Raw genomic sequence first — 23,365 nt, 5'->3', positions numbered from 1 at the left:
AGCCATGATGGTTCACTCACACCTGATTTATTGGCTGGCCCCTCACGCTGAGCTTTGATGGACATGCACAAAGATGAAACTGGGGGTGCTTACAGCCTGAGGACCCACCTCACCTCAGGACATTACTGGAACAAGGCACATTCTCATAAATGGGTAACATGTGGAACCATAACTTAATCTGAGCCCCAAGCAAACCTGAGGCTGCCATGCCCACACCATTTGCCCCTCTCAGATGTCCTGGAGGCTTTGGCTTCACCTCTCCTTTGCTCCACACAAGCTCTTGGCCCACTCCAGAAACAGCAGAAGAGTGGGCCAAAAGCAGGCATCAATGTATTTGTTGAATGACTGAATGAGCGATATTGCTCAGGGATGAGGGTGGCTTTATTCTTCCAGATCATACCTATGAGTGCTTGGAAATCACTGGATCTTAGACACACCATGACTATGTAACTAGCTGCATTTCTTTGGTGTGGTTGCAACTGGAAGCCAAAACTCACCCTCTGAATTCTCTAAACTACTCTACTGAGGGCCTTTTTTGAGCCAGGTAACTTACAAGACTCTCTGATCAGGAACATAAGTGACCTAAAATACAAAGCCCTCTGCAATTGTCCATGTACAATGGCCCTAGTCTCCCCTCATAGGTGTAGGCTGCCTAGAACGCTTGTTCACATCTTCCTTCACTTCAGCCTTTCCACATAGGGAAAGATCCAAGGTCTCCACAATACAGATAGAAAACATGAGCCTCAGAGAAGGGAAGCATACTGACCAAGGACACCCACCAGGACTCAGACAGTTGGGAGCATGGGGGGAGGTTCTAGCCACTGATGATCCTGGGCAAGAATTGACTGGGATCACAACACTTCACTTGCAGGAGGTACTTTGAAAATTGTCCATGAAATAAACAAATATCAACATGGCTTTAAATTCTTTTGGCAAGATACAATTTCAGAGAATAAAGAATTAGAACTGAGACTATAACCGCCAGAGTTTCTGACAGGAGGCACTGCCAGTATTCTGTGTGTCCCTCCCCCCAAAGCTGTGAGGGGCCTGGCAGACAGAAAGAGAGGGACTGTCCATTCCTAACAAAATCCTCCACCCTTGTATTTCATTTAACTCCTACATCAACCCTAGAGTGGATAGATGGCCCCATTTTGCACATGGGGAAGTTAAAGGCCACAGAGGAGAATTCTGAACACAGGCTGCCACTAAATTCTGAGGACCCTGAGTCCTTATCCTATCCTTGGTGCTCCATGGGTTCCCTGCCCACCCCTAATCCGCTTTCTTGGTCTTCTTCTTCCTGGAGCCCTCACTCAGCTCCTCCTTGGACTTGGGGGACAGAGCACACTGCTGGGTGCCTGGCCCACCACCATGGGGTGCCCCGTGGTTGTTATGGTGATGGTCTCCTCCCCAGGCTGTTCCAAACAGCACAGGACAGGCATAGCCCTCCAGGACATCAAATGGAGAGCTATGGGAGTGGGTGGCTGTCAGGAACACCTGGGGCATGCATGGAGACAGTGAGGAATTGAGACACAAAGACAAAAAAAAAAAAAAAAAAAAAAAAAAAAGCAAAGCAAGGAGAGAGAAAGAAGAGAAAAAAGGAAGTCAGTATGGCGAATGTGAGCTGCTAGCCCTAGTCTCAAGCTACTCACACTCCCAGGTGAATGATCAACTATCCTGGTGTCTGGTGGGGGGGAGTGGAGGGGAGGCAAGATATTCAGTACTCATCATGCTGGGACAGGTGGTCATCTATTCCCCTTGATTAGGTGAGGCCTTTGGGGGTCATAAAGGTGCAGCCCTTGGGAATGGCATGAATGTGCTTATGAAAGAGGCCAATGGGGGGCTGGGGCATGGCTCAATAGTAGAACACTGGCCTACCATGCACAAAGCCCTGTGCTGCAAAAACGAAAAGTAGGAGGGGCCAGTCTTTTGTGGGTATATTGACACACAACTATTGAACTATCCCAGCATTCTGGAGCCTGAGGCAGGAGGACCAGGTGTTTGAGCACAGCCTGAGCTACACAGTGAGACTCTTCCAAAAGGAAAAAAAAAAAAATAATAAGAAGGAGGAAAGAAAAAAGGGAGGGAGGGAAGAGCTAGGCATGATGCTACAAACCTGTAATCCCAGCTACAATGGGTGCTGACTTAGAAGGATGGAAATTTTAGGCAGACCTGGGATACAAAATAAGTTCAAAGCCAGCCTGAGCAACTGAGTAAGATCCTGTCTCAAAATAAAACAAAAGTACTAAAAGGGCTGGGGATATGGTTCTCTGGCTGAGTGGTTATCTAGCATGCTCAGGGCCTTGGACTCAACTCCAGTACTGCTAAGCAAAGCCAAAATAAGTAAATAGACCTGAGAGAACTAACAACTCCTTCCATCATGTGAGGAGGACACAGTGAGGATGATGACCATCTGAAACTGAGAAGACCCTCAGAGTATCCCAATCCTGCTGGTTCTCTGATCTTGGACTTCCAGCCTCCAGAACCATAATGCATCTATTTTTCTGTTTTTCTTTCCTTCCTTTCCCTCCCTTCCTACCTACTTCCATCCCTCCTCTCCTTCCATCTCTTTTTATTCAATTTTTTATTTATTTGCGGGGAGAAAGAGAATAGGTATGCCAGGGCCTCCTGCCACTGCAAACCAACTCTAGACACATGCACCACTTGGTGCTTCTGGGTTTACATGGGTACTGGGAAGTTGAACCCAAGCTGTCAGGCTTTGCAAGCATGTGCCTTTAACTGCTGAACCATCTCTCTAGCCCTTTTGTTTGTTTGTTTGTTTGAGACAGGATCTTCTGTAGCCCAGGCTGACCTGGAAGTATCTGTGTAGCCAAGGCTGGCCTTGAACTCCTGATCTTCTTGCCTCTACCTCCCAAGTGCTGGGATTCACTGGTGTATACCACACCTGACTTCTTCATTTTGCTTTGCTGTTGTATGGGTGTGTGTGTGTTTGTATGTGTGGGCACACATCTGTGGGTGCAAGTGCAATGTGCATGCATGCATATGGAGCCAGGCATTGGTGTTGGGGGTATTCCTTGATGGAACTTACACCTTTACTGAGCCAGAGTCTTTCACATGAGCCTAGAGCTTGCTGGTTTGGTTGTATAGCTAGCCAGTTTCCATGGGGATCCTGTCTCTGCCTCCAGAATGCTGAGATTATAGGTGGGTCACTACACATACCTGGCATTTACCCTGGTGCTGAGTATCTGAAATCATGTCCTCAAACTTGCACAGCAAACACTTTGCTGACTAAGCCTCCTGCCTTTTGTCTTTTGAGATAGGGTCTCATTATGTTGCCCAGGCTGGCCTCAAACTGGCAATTCTCCTGCCTTTATCTCCTGATGCAGTGATCACAGACATGCACCACCATGCCTGGCTGAGCTCACTCTATATCAATGGTCCTGTGGTCCTGTCCCAGTAATTAAACGGCCCTGACTTGGGGCCTTCCATGCTTTGGGGAGCTATCTGGTGGCAGTCTCTCACTTGGGTGGGAGGAGGGTTGGATGGACCTAAAGACCTCTCCTTACCAGTTATACCAAAACTCATCCTGATCCAGCTCAGCCATGGCGCCCAGTTTCTGGTCCCTCTGGCCTCCATGCTTCAAGCTCTAGGAGCTCTCCACCACTGCTCATGCTGGGCACTACGCTCTTGTCCTCACTCTCATCCACCAGGCCACCCTTGGCGGGCCCTCGTCCCACCTACTCCAGATGAGCTTCTCCTGAATGCCCCGCATGTTCCCCATCCTGCTCCCAGGATGTACAAGGTGGTGAAGGTCAGGGGGCAAAGGACAGCTCACCTTGCAGGACACCATGAACATGGTGAAGATGAAGATGAGGCTGGCCTTGGACACTGGGAGCCAGCGGGTCTGCTGCAGCGTGAACAGGATAGATCCGTAGAGGCTGGCCTTGGTGGGGCTGGAGGAAGCAGCACCATCAGCATGAACTTTCACATAGCTCAGGTAGTTGTCCCTCCCCCTGAAAGACATCCTTCTGCCTTGGCTCCAGCTCCCACACCAGTGTCTCTTGAGTGAGTGAGGAATGTCTCTTGAGTGAGGTAGGAATGAAGTAAGGTGTGTGCCCTGGTGGGTTAACCCTCCATGATGGTTAATTTCAATTGTCAACCTGAAGGATTTAAAATCACCATGGAAACACTTCTGGGCATGGATTTTCTAGATTAGGTTGAGATTGGAAAGAATCCCCCTAATTGTGGGAGGCACTATTCCATGGGTGTGTTGGGTTGGAGAAGCGAGCTGAGCACTAGCACTCATCTTTCTCTGCTTCCTGACTGTAGAATGAATGTGCCTCAAGTTCCTGCCACATCTTCCTTGTCAGGATAGACTGTAACCTCTAACTGTGAGTCAGAATAAACACTTTCCTTTTCTGTCAGGTGTTTTGTCACAGCTGTAACAGACCCTCCAAATCCTTGAAGCCCTGAGTTCTGACTATTTCTTGGTGTGTACTTTAAAACAAATTTACTAGCATGTACATTAATTATATATAATGGGCTTCACTATGATTTTTAATAAATATATATAATGTACTTTGATCATATTAATCCCCTACTACCCTCTCTTGTCCTCCCCTCCATTGGCCCCCCTCCCCCAGACAGTCCCCCTTCTACTTTTGTGTCTTTTTCTTCCAGTGACCCAGTACACTTAATCAGGCTTGTTTATGGAAGCACAGGCAACTTACCAGTAGTTACATCACAGAAGCAAATATCTTCCCCTCCCCCAGAAGCCACTTGCTCTCATGAGCCCATATCCCCATGTCTTTGCCAGAGGGTGTTGAGCTACATGACATCTGTCCTCCTCTGTAAGGACCAGAGGCTAAGGTTGCCCTGCAGGTAGTTAAACAGGCATGTGGAAGCTAGGGCCTGAGGGAGCCTCTAGGTTGGCAGCACTTCTGTGAGTTTGTTTTTTTTTAATTTTTTTGAGACAAGGTCTTGCTATATAGCTGAAGACGATCTTGAACTCTTGATCCTCCTGTCTTATCCTCCCAAGTGGTGGAATTACTGGGACAATTAACAATGGCCTTGTGACTCCTGGGAACAACTAGAAGGTCATGCCTAGCATCTACCAGATTCTTGTTCCTGTACCATTTTCCTCTGCTGTTTCTCTTCTCTTTTCTTTTCTGTTCTTCTTCTTTTTTTTTTTTTCTTTCAAGGTAGGGTCTCACTCTAGCCCAGGCTGACCTGGAATTCATTATGTAATCTCAGGATGGCCTTGAATTCATGGCGATCCTCCTAGCCCTGCCTCCTAAGTGCTAGGGTTAAAGGCGTGCACCACCGCGCCTGGCTTTTTTCTTTCGTTTGTCAGACAAAGTCTCACTATGGGAGCCCAAACTGACCTCACAGGCATGATCTTTCTAAGACCTCAGCCGCCCAAGTGCTTGGATCACAACTGGGAGCCACCAAGACCAGCTCCTATGCTGATTTTAATGTGAATTCTTCTGCCAGATTAGACCACAACCCTGATATCACAGCCCAGCTGAGTTGAGAGTCCTAAAGCCATCAGTGAGACACAAGGTCATCTTGGGGTCTCCACAAACACCTAGAAAGTGGCAACACAATGATTTCTCTTTCTTGTTTTATGCACGGGTGTGTGTGTTCATGTGTGTGTAGATGCAAGTGCACATATGTGAGTGTGCATGAGGAGGCCAGAGGACAACCTCAGGTGTCATTCCTCAGGTGCCATCTACCTCTTTTCGAGACAGTGTCTCTTGTTGGCTTGGAAGTCACTGACTAGGCTAGACTCACTGGCTAGCAAGGCTCAGTGGCCTTCCTATCTCCACCTTGCCAGTACTGGGACTCCAAGCACATGCCATCACATCTGGCATTTACATGGGTTCCAGGGACTGAACTAATTACTTGTGAGACAGGCACTTTACTCACTGAGCCATCTTCTCAGCCCTTTTTTGGTTTTCTTTTGTTGTTGTTGTTTGTTTGTTCATTTTGTTTTTGTTGTCGTTGTTTTAGAAGGGTCTTACTCTAGCCCAGGCTGACCTGGTACTTGCTCCGTAGCCCTAGGCTGGCCTCCAACTCATGGCAATCCTCCTACCTCTGCCTCCCAAATGCTGGGGTTAAAGGTGTGTGCCACCACACCCGGCTCTTTCCTCGTCTTTTGAGACCAGGTTGTCTCATATAGTTCAGACTGGCCTTGAAGTCCCTGATCCTCCCACCTCAGCCTCCCTGGTGCTGGCACAACAGGCATGCACCATTGTCTCTGGCTTATAAAAGTTTCTCTTAACAGGGCTGAAGAGATGGCTTAGCAGTTAAGTCATTTGCCTGTGAAGCCAAAGGACCCAGGTTTGATTCCCCAGGACCCACGTAAAGCCAGATTCACAAGGTAACAGATGCATCTGGAGTTCTTTTACAGTAGCTAAAGGCCCCGGCATGCCCATTCTCTCCCTCCCCGCCCCCATCTTTCTACCTCTCTCTCAAATAAATAAAATAATGTTTTAAAAAAGCTTCTCTTGGCTGGGCATAGTGGCACACACCTTTAATCCCAGCACTTGGGAAGCAGAGTTGGGAGGATTGCCGTGAAATCGAGGCCACCCTGACAGAACATAGTGAATTCCAGGTCAGCCTGAGCTAGAGTGAGACCCTACCTCAAAAAAACAAAAACAATAAAAAAAGTTTATCTTAACATTCCCTTTCTTCCTTGTAGAGAAATCAGACCAATGACTTCTGTCTCTTATGTCTGTGGTTCATGGTGCTTTTCACCTAACAATTTCAAAGCACCCACTGAGCATAAGAGCAGTGTGATTTCTGTGCATGGATCCCTGAGACCCCTCTCAGTTGCTGAAGTGGAGACATCTGAAACAGGAAGCCACCTTGGCCAACTTAAGCAAGCAGTAATGACACTGGGATCCCATCCATGACTTCAGGGCAGAAATCAATTTCTCACAAGGATGACATGAGACTCTGCTACTCTTATTGAGAGTTTGAGGTAGGGTATCATGTAGCACAGGCTCCTGTTCCAGCCTCCTGAGCGCTGGGATGGCAGGCATGTACTACCATGCCCAGCACAGACAGTGCTATATTTTCTAGTGGATGAAATGGGAGGTATTTTCATTGGTTTGTAACTAAGTTATTTAATGTGGTCTTCTGTTCATGAGTTGAGTGCTCCATTACAGACTGGATTAAACCCTAACTGGCTTAAAACTGTGTGGTCCTTTTAAAGTACACTGGATTCAGTGCTGTGTGTGATTCTGCACAAGTCAGAAAAGCTGTTGTCTGACTCTGTCCACTGTTCCTCATTTAGCCCAGCCATACTGCCCACCCACCCTCCACACTCTTATGCTCTGTAAGTCCATGTTCCATATCCCTTACTCCCCACTTGCTGTCCTCCCTGACCCTCTGGGCCTGGAAAATCTTTGTACTTTTCTGACCTGAGAGTTGGCAGAGGCGGACCTCTGGCCAGAAACTCCTTTTTAGCTGGAAAACATTTTTTTTGTTTTGTTTTGTTTATCAAGGTAAGGTTTCACTCTAGTCCAGGCTGACCTGGAATTCACTATGTAGTCTCAGGTTGGCCTTGAACATACGGTGATCCTCCTACCTCTGCCTCCAGAGTGCTGGGATTAAAGGCATGCACCACCATGCCCAGCTGGAAAACTTCTATTCACTCTTCAAAACCTAAATCAAATACCACCTCTTCTCTGAGCTCTCCCTATCCCCACTTTCCAGGCACAGATGTTACTCTCTGTTTTGGGCTTCCCCAGCCATAGCCACTAGATGCTTCTGTACTTGATCTTAGCCAAAAGGATAAAAAGCAATCACTAGATGCTTAGGAAAGGCAGCTTGGGGGTCAGGGCCTCTCTAAGATATCCAGGCATTTGCACACACAAAGAAGGACAGGGGGGGGAGCAGGAGAGATACTCACAAGGACATATGCAGGATCTCATTGGTCTCTGGCTTCCAGACCCCTCGAAGAAGCTGCTCAAAGTTGGACAGGAGGGCAACACCAGAGCCTGCAGGACAGGGCACTGCTAAGCCAGCCTGCTACCCTGATGTTTCCCTGTCTCTGCTTGAAATCCCAAGGAAACATCTGATCTAATCCTAGAAACCTCATTAGGGAATACTGAGCCTAGAGATGTATGATCAGTTGAAAGTAGGGAAACTGAGGCTCAAAGAGAACAGTGTCTTGATGAGGTCCACATGGTACAATCAAAGTAATACCTGTGGGAAGAAATCAGACATGTTGCCACCTACAAGGTGGGTCTGACACTAAGGATTGTCTGAGGATTTTGTTACTGTTTGTCCAGGAGGATTGTCTGTCTGATGTCCCAATGCAAGATCCTCAGCTGTGAGTGAGGCTTCAGAAACACCAGGCCCAACCCCAGCTTCTCTCTTCTTCAAGACTCTGCCCTCAAGGAAGCATATGGCAATGTCAAGATACTTTGAGCCAGGTGTGGTGGTTCCAGCACTTGGAGGCAAAGGTAGGAGGATCACTGTAAGTTCAAGGCCACCCTGAGACTACATAGTAAATTCCAAGTCATCCTGAGTTAGAATGAGACCCTATCTCAAAAAAAAAAAAAAAAAAAAAAAAAGCAGGGCTGAGGAAGATGGCTTAGCAGTTAAGGCATTTGCCTGCAACAACAAAGGACCCCAGTTCAATTCCTCAGGACCCACATAAGCCAGATGCACAAGGAGACAAATGAGTCTGCAGTTTGTATGCAGTGGCTGGAGACTCTGGCATGCCCATTCTCTCTCTCTCTCTTCCTCTTTCTCTCTCAAATAAATAAAAGACAAGCATCTTAACTGCTAAGCCATCTCTCTAGCCCAGCTTTCTGCCAGTTTAAAAAAAAAATTACTTATATTTAGAAAGAATGGTGCTTTAACCACTGAGCAATCTCTCCAGCCCCAATTTTTGTTTTATGTATTTTTGTGCAATGTTTTTAAGGTGCATATATGTTTATAGTTGCTATATCCTCCTGGTGAACTGACTCTTAAATTATTATTACAATTTGGGGGGGGGGGCTGGAGAGGTGGCTCAGCAGTTAAGGCACTTGCCTGCAACGCCTAAGGACCCAGGTTTGATTCCCAAGACCTGTGAAAAGCCAGATGCATCAGGTGGCACATGTGTCTAGAGTTCATTCACAGTGGCTAGAGGTCCTGGAGCATCCATTTTCTCTCATAAATAAATAAATAATAAAAAAGGACCTGGGCATGGTGGTGTATGCCTTTAATCCCAGCACTTGGGAGGTAGAGGTAGGAGGATCGCCATGAGCTCGAGGCCACCCTGAGAATACAGAGTAAATTCTAGGTCAGCCTGAGCTAGAGTGAAATCCTGACTCAAAAAAACAACAAAAATTGTTTTTGTTTTTCCGAGGTAGGGTCTCACTCTAGCTCAGACTGACCTGGATTTCACTATGTAGTTTCAAGGTGGCCTTGAACTCACAGTGATCCTCCTACCTCTGCCTCCTGAGTGCTGGGATTGAAGGCATGAACCACCATGCCTGACTAAATTTTTTTTTAAAAAAAGGTAAAGTCATTTCATTTTCCTCAGCAAAAAGATACAAAGCCTATCTCTCCTAAAAGGGGCTGCTAAAGCTCAAATGAACTATGACACAAGAGCTATGGACTAGGAATTGGTTATACACATATTTGGTATTGGTTTATTTCCATAATAAGGTTTAGTCTAGAACTTGCTATGTAGCTAGGCTGGCCTTGAACTCCTGGATCTCCTGCCTCTACCTCCTAGGTGCTGGGATAGCAGGTATGTGACATCACACTTGATTTGGACACCCCACTTAGGCTTATCACTCTTACGCTGGGACAATGGGTGTGCCAAATGGGTAGCTCAAAATTACTTTCTAATAGGGGCTCTCAGGTAGAGAATTTTTTTTAATTTAATTTTTATCTTTTTTTTTGCTACACAACTATGATGGCCCAGAACTCCTAACTTTCTGTCTCTACCCTTGAGTGCTGGGATGACAGGTTATACAAACATGCCCAGCTAACTTCAATGAGTTTGCATCCTCCTTGTCATTGTCCCATTTACCTTTGACCCAGCCGGTGGCAATCATGACAAACCACCCATGGTGGTAGTGGTGATGGGCATGATGGATGCCCACAGCAATCTTGCGGACCCTCACCACCTCCTTCATGGCTACGAAGACTAGTTTTACTGGCAGGAAACAGACACACTTGTAGAAAAGATCCAGGGGACAGAAGAAAATCAAGTACCTTTGGGGAACAGAAGACCCAGTATTAGGGGAAGGAGGAATAGACCATGGGGATCAGGGAGGCAAGGCTGTCTCCAAACACTGCCCTCCCCCCAGACTGGACTCAGGACAGAGGCTGGCAAGGAGGACAGCATAATTGGGGAGGCTTCTTCCTTCAATTCTCCACCGCCCTAGTACTGGGGTCCTTCCCTGACACCAGGCTCTGTTTTCCCATGCCTGGCATTGCTCACCATACGGCTGAGGCCAGCAGGACACTGGAGTTGTTGCTGAAGTAATCAATGATCGGCTCCCCGAGGAGTAGGTCAGCCAGGATGTAACTCCCAAAGCAGTGAAGCATGGCACACAGCCAGGACGCCACCGGGTGGCGCCGGGACAGCTCCACTGCTCCTGAGAGACACAGAAATGTCCGCCCTGGTCAGCAGAGTGCCTAGAACATGCTACGCCCTCATGTCTTCTAGGCAGGCTATTCTGACCTGGCTGCTTTCTTTTTCCATGCTATGAATCTGATCCACATCCCGTTCATGCCCATAGGAACTGTGGATAGAAACCCAGGTCCTTGCGCATGCGCATTAGGCACTGGGACAGCACCGGGGGCCTTGGGGTATGACCCCCTGAACTGTTACCACTGAGCCCACTCTAATTTGGATGCGCTTCTCAAAGCTTTCATGCACCCCAGAGAGAGTGTGCATGTGCCTAAGGCTACACGGACAAAATGCAGAGGGAAGTTGGATTCTATCCACTAGCTCCGGGAGGAAGCAACAATGGTTCCCCAGAGCACCTTTAGCAAGACTCTCCATCTTTTTTTTTTTTTTTTTTTCCAAGGTAGGGTTTCACTCTAGCTCAGGCTGACCTGGAATTCACTATGTGGTCTCAAGATGCAATCCTCCTACCTCTGCCTCCTGAGTGCTACGATTAAAGGCATGCTCCACCACACCCGGCCGCCATCTCCATCAATTTTATTTATTTGCTCATGTGGATGCACATGTGTATGCATGGGTATGGCAAGGTCTGTTACTGCTGTAAGCAAATGCCCAACCAACTTTATGTGAGCGGTTAGGGAATTGAATCAAGCCTGGAGAGCTTTGTAAGCAAGCATCTTTAGCGGCTGAATCATTCCTCCAGCCCCTCCACCTTTATTTTTTATTTTATTCATTTATTCATTTATTTATTTATATTGGTTTTTCAAGGTAGGATCTTGCTCTAGTCCAGGCTGACCTGGAATTCACTATTAGTCTCAGGGTGGCCTTGAACTCACAGCGATCCACCTTATCCACCTACCTCTGCCTCCCCAGTGCTAGGATTAAAGGTGTATGCCACCATGTCCGGCTTCTACCTTATTTTTTGAGGCAAGGTCTCTCACTGAACAAGGAGCTCACCAATTATGTTACAGTAGGTAGCCAGCAAGCCCTAGGGAATCCTCCAGTCTCTATATCCCCAATCCTAGGATTAAAGGTACATGTCACCATGTCTGGTTTTTACACAAATGCTGACAATTGTACTCAGGTCCTCATGCTTGCAAAGCAAGCACTTTACTATCTGAACATCTCCCCGTCCATCTTTTTTTATTCTATGTGTTATTTACCACTTCAACTATTTCTGGCCTTGAACTGTGATCCTTTTGCCTCAGCCTCCCTAGTACCTGTGATTACAGTTGTGCACCACCACATCAAATTCTACACCACCTATTTTTTTGTTTTGTTTTGATTTCTGATATAAGGTCTCATGCATCCCAGGCTGGCCTTGAAATTCACTGTGTAATAGAGGATAACCTTTAACCCCTGATCCTCCTCTTTATACCTCACCAAGTGCTGGGCTGACTAATGTACGACACCACGCTTGGTTCAAACACCCATTTTAAAAAATGGATTGGCTGTGAGTTTAGCACACTACTACTGATCTGATCAACAAAACAATAGTAAAATAAAATCATAAAAAATAAATAGAAGGCCGGGCATAGTGGCACATGCCTTTAATCCCAGAACTTGGGAGGCAGAGGATTGCCATGAGTCTCGAGGCCACCCTGACACTACAGAGAGAATTCCAGGTCATCCTGAGCTAGAACAGGACCCTAACTCAAAAAAAAAAAAAAAAAAAGATAGGAGCAGGGGAGTTGGCTCAGCAGGAAGAATGCATGCTGCTTAAACATGAAACCTGAGTTGTATCCATATAAAAAACTGAGCAGCTGGGCGTGGTGGTGCATGCCTTTAATCCCAGCACTCTGGAGGCAGAGGTAGGAGGATCGCCTTGAGTTTGACCCACCCTAGGACTCCATACTGAGTTCCAGGTCAGACTGGGCTAGAGTGAGACCCCACCTCAAAACAAAACAAAAAAAAAGCGGAGGGTGGAGCCAGGTATGGTGGTGCACAGCTTTAATCCCAGCACTCAGGAGGCAGAAATAGGAGGATCGCTGTGAGTTCTAGGCTACCCTGAGACCACATGGTGAATTCCAGGTCAGCCTGGGCTAGAGTGAGACCCTACCTCGGAAAAAAAAAAAAAAAAAGCTGAACGTGGTCAGGTATGCCTGTAACCTCAGTGCTGAGAGGAAAGAAATAGAAGGATCACTGGTGCTCCTTAGGGGAGGAAGGAGATAGAAGGATCTCTGGGGCTCCCTGGTCAGCCAGTCTAACCAAAAAATGGGAAGCTCCAGGTTCAGTGAGAGATACTGTCTAAGGGAAGGTACACAGAAGAGCAATAAAGGATGTTCAATGTCCTCCTCTGGCCTTCACATGCCTGCACACAGGGTGCCATATCTGCGCACATTTGCACATGCCACATACTATACACACACCAATAAAATACAATAATAAAATAAATGAGGCTTGTATTTCCCTTGCTGAGCTCTACTTCCTTGTACCCGTGGAGAATGTTCCTTTGCTGTTAAGAGCTTTGTTCAGCCCCAGGTGGGCAAGGAGCAGGTAAAAGCTGGGGTGTGCTCTACACCTGTTTTGCTGGGGGAAGGCCCTAAGGCACAGGGAAGCCACCAGGTAGGTGTTTCCACTAGCAAGAAAGCATAGGAAGTGGAGGTCCTTGTATGTAAATCTGTACCAGTGGTCCATGGTGGAAAAAGCTAGTGAAGCCATTTTAAGCTGGCAGCATGGAAGCTACACAACAGCAGAAATGACCGAACACAAGTGCCACCTCTTCCAGGAAGGCTTCCTGGCTCTCCTGAGTCATGTGCTGTGTTTGGTACACTATTGTTGATTTTGGCATTCAATTCAGTGTTAAGAGGATAACAGGCCAACAGGCCAGACATCATCATTGTTGGATGTTTCTTCCTCAATTACTCTCCATGTTATTCTTTTTTTTGTTTGTTTTTGTTTTTTGGTAGGGTCTTACTCTAGTCCAGGCTGGGATAAAGGCGTGTACCACCATGCCCAGCTCCACCTTATTCTTTGAGACAGACTCTCTCACAGAACTTAGAGCTCACTGATCTAGCTAACCAGTAAACCCTGGGGATTTCCTGCCTCTGCCCAAATACTCCAACAACTGGTATTTAAATGGGCATTGGAGACAGAACTCAGGTCCTCAGGCTTGTGCTATGCAACAAGCACTTGACCAACTGAGCCACTTCTCTGGCCCCTGTAAATGACCTGTTGGAGCTGCCTAAACAAAGATACTGTTGTGTACTAAGAATATGTTCAACAAATGAATTTAAGTTGGATACATCAGTGCATGTCTGTGATTCCAGCATTTGGGAGGCTGAGGCAGGAAGATTATGAGTTTCACACCAGCCTGGGATACGTAGTAGGACCTTGTCTCAGAAAAAAAGAATATCAAGGGAATGGAGAGATGGCTCAACAGTTAAGGCACTTGCCTGCAAAGCCTAACAACCCAGGTTTGATTCCCCAGGACCCATGTACAGACAGATGCACAGTGGTGCATGCACCTGGAGTTCATTTGCAATGGCCGAAGGCCCTGGTATACCCGTCCTCATTCTCTCTTTCTCTCCCTCCCTCCCTGCAAATTAATTAATTAATTAATTAAAATGTAATAAAATAAAAAGCAATAGTCTCCCTCAAAGATGTCAAGCAGGAAAGATGCTCTCCAGCCTCCTGCATTCTGCTCTGCCTGCCCTTCTCTGATGGATGCAGTGGGGGTATCCAAGAACAGAAAATTGGCTCTAGGGCTGGAAGGATGGCTTAGCAGTTAAGGCATTTGCTTGCAAAGCCAAAGGACCCAGGTTCAACTCCCCAGGACTCACATTAGCCAGATGCACAAGGGGGCACACATGTCTGGATTCATGTGCAGTGGCTGGAGGTCCTGGCATGCCCATTCTCTCTCTCTCTCTTTCTCTGTCAAATAAATAAATAAATGTAAATATAAAGTTTACTTTCAAAATAGATTTTTAAAAAAAGAAAATTAGAGCCGGGCGTGGTGGCGCACGCCTTTAATCCCAGCACTTGGGAGGCAGAGGTAGGAGGATCGCCATGAGTTCAAGGCCACCCTGAGACTACAGAGTTAATTCCAGGTCAGCCTGGACCAGAGTAAGACCCTACCTTGAAAAACAAAAAAAAAAAAAACAAAAAAAAGAAAATCAGTTCTGCTGTTAGCTCCTTCTTGGGTGGTGGCAGAGTACCTCAATATCCTTTCTGCAAGAACCCCCCATGAGGTCCTGGAAGACAATCCACCCAAATTACCATCAATGCAGGACAAACAAAATGTGGTCCTTTCTGCAACAAGGTATTATTTAGCCCAAGGAAGAATGAAGCTCTGATTCACACTAACATATAGATGGACCTTGGGAACATGAAGCTAAGTAACAGAAACCAGGAGAAAGTCCATGGTCCATGACGTGCATGGTTTCACTGACATGAAATATCCACCACAGGCAAATCTATAGACAGGAAGCAGATCAGTGGCTGCCAGGGGTTGGGGGAGGGGAACCAGGTAACTACTGACGAGATGGGGGCTCCTATTTCAGGGAAGGTATATCCTGAAACTTAGCTATAGTCATTGGTCAGCACCCTTAGGGGAGTGGCTCCAAAATCACCTCTCCCAGAAACAAAATGCCCAGGATTCTCAAGTTTCACAGACAAAATGACACAATATTTGCACATAATCTGAATACTTGCTCTTGTATCTTTTTTGTTTTGTTTGTATCTGTTGAGCCATCCTGGGGATGGAATCTACAGCTCATGCACTCTAGGCACCCACTACATGTGAGCTGCATTAGCAGCCTTCCAGTGTGCTTTAAACTCCTAAACAGCCTTGTAGACCAATACAGGAAGACTGCTACATACATAGATGCTTGATTGAACTGTTTAGGAAAGAATGACAAGAAAAGGCAAAGACAAATTCATTAGGATTATAATTTTTTGTCATGTGTTATGTGTAGTGTATATGGTGTATGCATGAATACAGGCTCATTCATGTGCCCTGTGCACAAACATGTGGATGCCAGGAAGAACATTGGAGTATCTTCCTCTGTCACTATCCACACACGTCCTTGAGATGAAGACTTTCTGAACATGAAGATGCCTTTTTCTGTAAGCCCCAGTGATTCTCAGGTCTCTGCTCCCCACAGTACTTGTAAGACAGGCATGTATAGCCATGCCTGACAGTTTATGTGGGCACTGGGGGATAGAACTAAGGCCAAATCAAAATCTTTCAGTGTACATACTTGCATGCTGTGGTGGTTTGAATCAGGTGTCCCCCATAAACTAATGTGTTCTGAATGCTTGGTCCCCAGCTGATGGTAATTTTGGAGGTGGAGACTTGCTGGAGTTGGTATGTTACTGGGGATGGGCTTGGGGTATTATAGCCAGCCCCTCCCCCACCCCCAACAGAACTAGGCTCACTTTCCTGCTCCTGTTGTCCTTCTGATGTTAGCCAGGAGGTGAGGTCTACACTCTACTTGTGCCATGCTTTCCCCTGCCATCATGAAGCTTCCCCTTGAGACTGTAGGCCAAAATAAACAACTTTTCTCCCATCAACTTCTGGTCAAATGCTTTATTTTAGCAATGAGAAGGTAATCACAACATGTTCTTACCTGCTGAGCATCTCCCCAGCCCATGCAGCCCAGTCTGGCCTCAAACTCACTATGCAGCTGAGAATGATCTTGAGCTTCTGATCCTCCTGTCTCCTCCTTCAAGTCCTAGGATGACAGGTGCATACCACCATGGCAGTTTTATGTGGTGTTGGGGATTAAACCCAGGGCTTTGTGCATGCTATGCACTCTAACTGAGCTCTAGCCCTCGTCCCCGGAATGCATCTTCTTCTTACCCTCTATGCTGTCCCAAATCTCAACAAGAATCTTCAAGTGCGATGGTGCATGCCTGCCATCTCAGCACTCAGGCGACAAGAGAATTGTGAGTTCCAGGCCAGCGTGGGCTACATAACAAGACCCTGCTTCAACAAACTATCTCAACAAGAACCAGGGTTCTAGCCAGGTGTGGTGGCTTACACTTGTAATCCTAATAATCAAGAGGCTGATGCAGGAGGATTGCTACAGGTTTAAGATGAGCCAGGGTTACCTAATGAGTTTCAAGACTATTTGGGATGTAGAGTGAGTTCCTATCAAAAGAAAGGAAGGTCCAAGTGTGGTAGTGTACATCTTTAATCACAGCACTCAGGAGGCTAAGGTAGAAGGATCTCTGTGAGTTGGAGGCTAGCCTGGGCTAGAGAGTGAGTTCAGATCAGCCAGGACTAGAGTAAGACCCTGTTTCAAACAAACAAAAAAGAAGAAAGGAGAGAAAAAATGATAGAGAAAGAAAGAAAAGAAAAAAAAAGGAGGGAAGGGAAGAGATGAGGAGAGAAGCAAGGTCCTTGGCTATGAAACAGGGCTTTCCTCCCCCACCCCCACTGTCCTGGGCATCTATTTAAATCACAGCCTCCTGATGAGGATTAATCCTCACAAGCAACTGGCGAGTCCTGCTGAAACCCTCATGTTTAGCAGAAATGGATACTTGTGTATCTAAAAATATCTTCCAGAGGTTGAGTCCTCTCCAGGGTCTTTCTTGTGCCCTTTGGGATCATCCCAGGAACAGAACTGGGGTGGGGGCTGGGATTTCAGTGAGAGTTGCTGTGACAAGCTGACTCCTGGCTCTGTTCTGTAAGAATGTCCTGGTTTCAAAGTCATGTGCCCAAGTTCTGACTCTGCCACTCCCTGTGATGTGATCTTGAACAAATATCTGTCCCTCATATTCCAGCCTCAATTTCTTCCCCTGTCAAAAGACAGAGGGATGAGCATAACCCCCCACCAAGATATAAGAATTCAATGTTGCCAGGCGTGGTGGTGGCAGAGGTAGAAGGATCGCCATGAGTTCAAGGCCACTTTGAGACTACAGAGTTAATTCCAGGTCAGCCTGGACCAGAGTGAGACCCTACCTTGAGAAACCAAAAAAAAAAAAAAAAAAAAAAAAAAATTAAAAATATGGAAGGGTATTAAGATTGTTCCCTAATCTTTGACAATGAGAAACAAAATAAGTACAGCAAGACCCTACCTAGAGAAACAAAAATAAATAAATAAATAAATAAAAAATTCAATGTCAACAGGCTATATGATCTTTTGGGGTTAGAGACAGTCTCACTCTTTATTGTAAACTAGTCTTGAACTTGAAGACCCTCATGTCTCAGCTTACTTAGTTCTGGACTCTTTGGTTTTTCAAGGAAGGGTCTTGCTGTAGCCTCGGCTGAGCTGAAATCCACTATGTAGTCTCAGGGTGACCTCAAACTCACAGCGATCCTCCTACCTCTGCCTCCAGAGTGCTGGGATTAAAGGTGTGTGCCACCATGCCTAGCCACACTGGATTTTTGGTGCTTGTCTTAGGTAAGCCTCGGCAAGTTGATTCACCTTGGTTCTATCAAAAAGTGGAATCAGCCGGGCGTGGTGGCGCACGCCTTTAATCCCAGCACTCGGGAGGCAGAGGTAGGAGGATCGCCGTGAGTTCAAGGCCACCCTGAGACTACAGAGTTAATTCCAGGTCAGCCTGGACCAGAGTGAGACCCTACCTCGAAAAACCAAAAAAAAAAAAAAAAGTGGAATCATGGGCTGGAGAGACGGCTTAGCGGTTAAGCACATGCCTGTGAAGCCTAAGGACCCCGGTTCGAGACTCGGTTCCCCAGGTCCCACGTTAGCCAGATGCACAAGGGGGCGCATGAGTCCGGAGTTCGTTTGCAGAGGCTGGAAGCCCTGGTGCACCCATTCTCTCTCTCTCCCTCCCTCTGTCTTTCTCTCTGTGTCTGTCACTCTCAAATAAACAAATAAAAAATTTAAAAAAAAGAATAATTCTAAAAAAAGTGGAATCAGAGGGTACCAATGAGGATGAAACCTGCTTAGTTAAGCATATCAATTATGCCAGAGATAGTCCCCGGAATGAAATGAAATGGAAAACACCTGAGGGTGGAAGTTTTCTGGCTCAGTCTTAAAAGCCCTGTACCATGGAGCTATGGTGTGACTTAGTGGCCCAGGGTCTCTAGAATGCCCAGTGAGGGGCTGGGGTGTGGCTCAAGTTAGAATGCCTGTTCAGTACATATGAGGCCTGGGTTCTGTCCCAGCACAGCAAAATAATGACGATGATGCAATGACAGTGAAAATGTTTCCCTCTAGTGAGGGAGATTCATGGCAGGGAAGCACACGGAAGCTGTATATAAACTAGGACTGGCACATGCTAGACTAACACTGGTATCTGAGAGCCACACCTCCAGCATCAAAACTGTGTACTTTTCTGCTTAATTTTGTTGGGGGCCCAAAACTGCTCTTTAAAGAGAGAGGAAGAGAGAGAGAAAGAGATAGAGAGAGAGACAATTAACTGGAGGTGGAGATGTGCCTTAGCTGGTAGAGTGCTTGTCTAGTATGCAAGAAACCCTGGATTCCACCTCTAGCACTGCATAAACTGGTTATGGAACATGCCTGTCATCTTCTGTTATCCCAATGAAAAGTTAATTTTTTCCTATAAATAGTAGAAGAGCGAGACCCTACCTTGAAAAGTATAAGAGGGGCTGGAAAGATGGGTCACTAGTTAAGGCAACTGCCTACAAAGCTTAACGACTCAGGTTTGATTCCCTAGTACCCACATAAAGCCAGATATACAAAATGGTGCATGCATCTCTCTGCTTGCAAATAAATAAATAAATAAATAACATAATAGTAGAAGAGAACTAGGAGGAGGAGCAACAACAGCTGAGGTGGAAGCACATGTCTCTAACACCAGTACTGAAGGAGGAGGATTGTTGCTAGTTTTAGGCCAGCCTGGGCTACCTAATGAGATTCTATCACAAAAGCAAAAAGAAGGGATCTGGGAATGGTGGTGCACACCTTTAATCCCAGCACTTGGGAGACAGAGATAGGAGGATTGCCATGTTCAAGGCCACCCTGAGACTACATAGTGAATTCCAGGTCAGCCTGAGACCCTACCTTGGAAAAAAAAAAAGAAGAAGAAGAAGAAGCAAAAAGAGGAGGAAGGGGAATGACTGAGCAGAAACGTACAAAACTGCAAAATGCACATTTATAAGCCAGGCATGGTGGTGCACACCTTTAATCCCAGCAGTGAAGAGGCAAAAGTAGGAGGATCACTGTGAGTTCAAGGCCAGCCTGTGACTACAGAGTGAGTTCTTGGTTGGCCTGAGCTACAGTGACACCCCCCTGCACACACAAAAAATCCATCTTTCCAGCTTCTTTTGCAAAATAGCTTTGCTGGTTCCAGCCACAATCAGGCAGAGATGAGGGTTGGTTCTAGCTGTGCACAATATTCTAGCTTGCTTGGGCCTGCAATGCTAGGTTTCAGGATTCAGATCCAGAACAAAGTTCTCAGCTAAGGGAGACTCTGCATGCCTCCCTACCTTGACAATGACCCTGTCTGGTGGGAGTTAGGCAGTGCTGCTGGCACTGAATGGGTGGAGGGTAGTAATGCTGAGATAGCTCAAAATGTAGAGAGCAGCAACACCCTGGCCTGTGAAAGTTGAGAAACCTTGGTGTAGAGAAATGGTTCCTAGCAGGGTAACTCAAAAAATTGGATGGTCAAGCCAGGTGTGGTGGCGCATGCCTTTAATCCCAGCACTCAGGAGGCAGAGGTAGGAGAATCACTGTGAGTTCGAGGCCACCCTGAGACTTCATAGTGAATTCCAGGTCAGCTGGGCTAGAGTGAGACCCTACCTTGAAAAACAAAACAACAACAAAAAAAATGAATGGGGGCTGGAGAGATGGCTTAGCGGTTAAGCGCTTGCCTGTGAAGCCTAAGGACCCCAGTTCGAGGCTTGATTCCCCAGGACCCACGTTAACCAGATGCACAAGGGGGCGCACGCATCTGGAGTTCGTTTGCAGTGGCTGGAAGCCCTGGCGCGCCCATTCTCTCTGTCTACCTGCCTATATCTGTATATCTCTCTCTCTGAAATAAAAATAAAATATTTAAAAAAAATTGAATGGTCCCCATACCTGGGTTTCTGTATCCAGAGTTAACCAACCTGAGACTGAAAATACTCAGTGGGAACACTGTCTCACTGAAAGTGAACATTTTTTCTTGTCCTGATGCCACAAACAATACAGTGTCACAAGTATGCACACAGCATTCAAATGCATGACACCTTCTAAATCATCAGAGATGATTAAAGTCTACATGCAGGATGATGGACCAGGCTCTCACGTAGCATTCTGTTGTTGTTGTTTTCAAAGTACAGTCTTGCTATAGCCCACGCTGACCTGGAATTCACTATGTAGTCTCAGACTGGCCTTGAACTCATGGCAACCCTTCTACATCTGCCTTCTAAGGGCTGGGATTAAAGGTGTGCATCACAGGTTGGAGAGATGGATTATCAGTTAAGGTGTTGACCTGCAAAGCCAAAAGATCCCAGTTCAATTCTCCAGGACCCACGTAAGCCAGATGCACTAGGGGGCACAAGTATCTGGAGTTAGTTTGCAGTGGTTAGAGGCCCTGGTGCACCCATTCTCTCCCTCCCTCTCCCTCTCCCTGCCTCTTTCTCTCTCTCAAATAAATAAATAAATATTTTTTCAAAAGAAAAAAAAAGGTGTACATCACCACACTTGGCAGGTTTAGGTTTTTTGAGACAGGGTCATACTATGTGGCCCAGACTAGCCTTGAACTTGCTATTCTCCTGCCTCAGCCTCCCAGATGCTGGAGTGCCATCACACTAGATGACAAAGGATATTTAATTATTTATTTTTAACTGTTTTTGTAATTTTTTTTATGAGAGAGAATTGGCACGCCAGGGCCTCCAGCCACTGCAGTCAAACTCCAGGTGCGTGCACCGCCTTGTGCGCATTGCAACCTTGCGTGCTTGTGTCACCTTGTGCATTTGGTTTAGGTGAGATGCAGAGAGTTGAGTGGAGCATGGGCCCTTAGGCTTTACAGTCAGTTGTATTAACTGCTAAGCCATCTCTCCAGCCCTTTTGTTTTGTTTTTTGTTTTTCAACATAGGGTTTCGCTCTAGTCCAGGCTGACCTGGAATTCACTATGTAGTCTCAGGGTGGCCTTGAACTCTTGGCGATCCTCCTACCTCTGCCTCCTGAGTGCTGGAATTAAAGGTGTGCGCCACCATGCCCTGCTCCAGCCCTATTTTGTTGTTGTTGTTGTTTGGTTTTGTTTTAGTTTTTTCAAGGTAGAGTCTCACTCCAGCTCAGGCTGACCTGGAATTCACTATGTAGTCTCAGTGTGGCCTCAAACTCACAGTCATCCTCCTACTTCTCCCTCCTGAGTGCTAGGATTAAAGGCATGCACCACCACACCTGGCCTATTTTTAACTTCTTAAAAACATGTTTTATGGGGCTGGAGAGATGGCTTAGTGGTGAAGCGCTTGCCTGTGAAGCTTAAGGACCCCAGTTTGATGCTCAATTCCCCACAACCCACATAGGCAGATACACAAGGTGGCATATGCATCTGGAGTTTGTTTCCAGTGGCTGAAGGCCCTGGTGTGCCCATTCTCTTTCTCTCTTTCTTTGCCTCTTTCTCTGTCTGTTGCTCTAAAATACATAAATAAATAAATAATTTTTAAAAAACATTATTTATTTATTTATTTGACAGAGAAAGAGAACGGGTCTGCCAGGGCCTCTAGGCACTGCAAATGAACTCCAGACACATGTGCCACCTTGTACATCTGGCATTTTCCTCCTCATCCTCTGACTCTTACATTCTTTTGCCCTCTCTTCCACAATGTTCCCTGAGCCTTGGCAGGTGTGAAGGTGAAGTTCCATTTTAAAACATGCTTTATTTATTTACTTGACAGAGTGAGAGAGAATGGGTACACCAGGGCCTCTAAACATAGCAAATGAACTCCAGATGCATGCACCACCTTGTGCTTCTGGCTTACATGGGTCCTGGGGAATTAAACCTGGGTCCTTTGGTTTTGCCTTAACCACTAAGCCATCTCTCCAGCCCAGCTCCAAGTTTAATAAGCAGCACTACCACTTAGTTGGCCCATCTAGAGCACCAGCATGTTTACATGAATTCCCGGGGGATCTTGCTTAGCCACATTCTATAATTGGCAGGTGTGTGGGCATGACCCAAAAATGCCAGTGTCCCAGTAACACATTCCCCCAAAATCTCCCAAATGAATTAACTTCTCACAAATGCCCTTACATTTTGTGTGTGTCAGAGGGCCATCCTCTGGTCTCTCTCACTTCTAACCAGACTAGCTGCCTGGTGAGCTTCAGGATTCTCCTGAACCTGCTTCCCACTGCCACAGATGGTTATTGCAGATATATGGCACTGACAGCCAGCTTTACGGGGATTCTAGGAATCCAAACCCTGATTATCAGATGTGCGCACTGAGCACCCTCCCTGGTTTTTCTTTTTTTCTTTTCTTTTTTTTTTTGTTGTTGTTGCTTGCTTGTTTGTTTTTTTTTACAGTGTCTCACTCTAGTCCAAGCTGACTTGAAAGTGAGAATTTTGTTTTGTTTTGGATTTTATTTCTTTGTGTGTGCATATGTATATATGTGCACCAGGAACTCTTACCACTGCAAATGAACTCCAGAAGCATAGGCCACTTCTGTAGGTGCATTAAACCTGGGCCATCAGGCTTTGCAAGCAAGCACCTTTAATTGCTGAGCCATCTTCCCAGTTGCCTCAATCCTACCCCACTGACTTTGAACTCGCATTGTAGCCCAAGCTGGCCTTGAATCCATGGTTATCATCCTGCTTCAGCCTCCCAAGTGCTCAGATTACACCAGACTATTTTCTTTCTGTTTTGTTTTGTTGTTGTTCAAATTCATGGTGGACTTACTACCTCCACCT

At 46.3% G+C, this 23,365-nt stretch overlaps 1 protein-coding gene across 3 annotated transcripts in view; it reads right to left on the bottom strand.

The window, feature by feature from the left end:
- Tmem38a (transmembrane protein 38A) overlaps positions 1-23,365 on the bottom strand; it is a 38,945-nt gene that overhangs the window by 12,918 nt on the left and 2,662 nt on the right. The window contains exons 1-6 of one of the 3 annotated variants that reach the window (XM_045142215.1): positions 16,171-16,214; positions 10,412-10,568; positions 9,998-10,182; positions 7,877-7,964; positions 3,794-3,911; positions 12-1,494 (exon numbers count right to left, since the gene is read on the bottom strand). In XM_045142215.1, coding sequence (XP_044998150.1) covers positions 1,270-1,494; positions 3,794-3,911; positions 7,877-7,964; positions 9,998-10,182; positions 10,412-10,518 — 723 coding nt within the window. In that variant the 5' untranslated portion in view covers positions 10,519-10,568; positions 16,171-16,214 and the 3' untranslated portion in view covers positions 12-1,269. Of the gene's footprint in view, positions 1-11; positions 1,495-3,793; positions 3,912-7,876; positions 7,965-9,997; positions 10,183-10,411; positions 10,569-16,170; positions 16,215-23,365 lie in introns of those variants that run through there. The other 2 variants (XM_004665974.2, XM_045142214.1) reach the window with 2 other exon arrangements.

This window comes from Jaculus jaculus, chromosome 1 (assembly GCF_020740685.1).
Source record: "Jaculus jaculus isolate mJacJac1 chromosome 1, mJacJac1.mat.Y.cur, whole genome shotgun sequence".
NCBI classification, from domain to species: domain Eukaryota; kingdom Metazoa; phylum Chordata; class Mammalia; order Rodentia; family Dipodidae; genus Jaculus; species Jaculus jaculus.
This window is presented reverse-complemented; position numbering and strand designations above follow the sequence as displayed.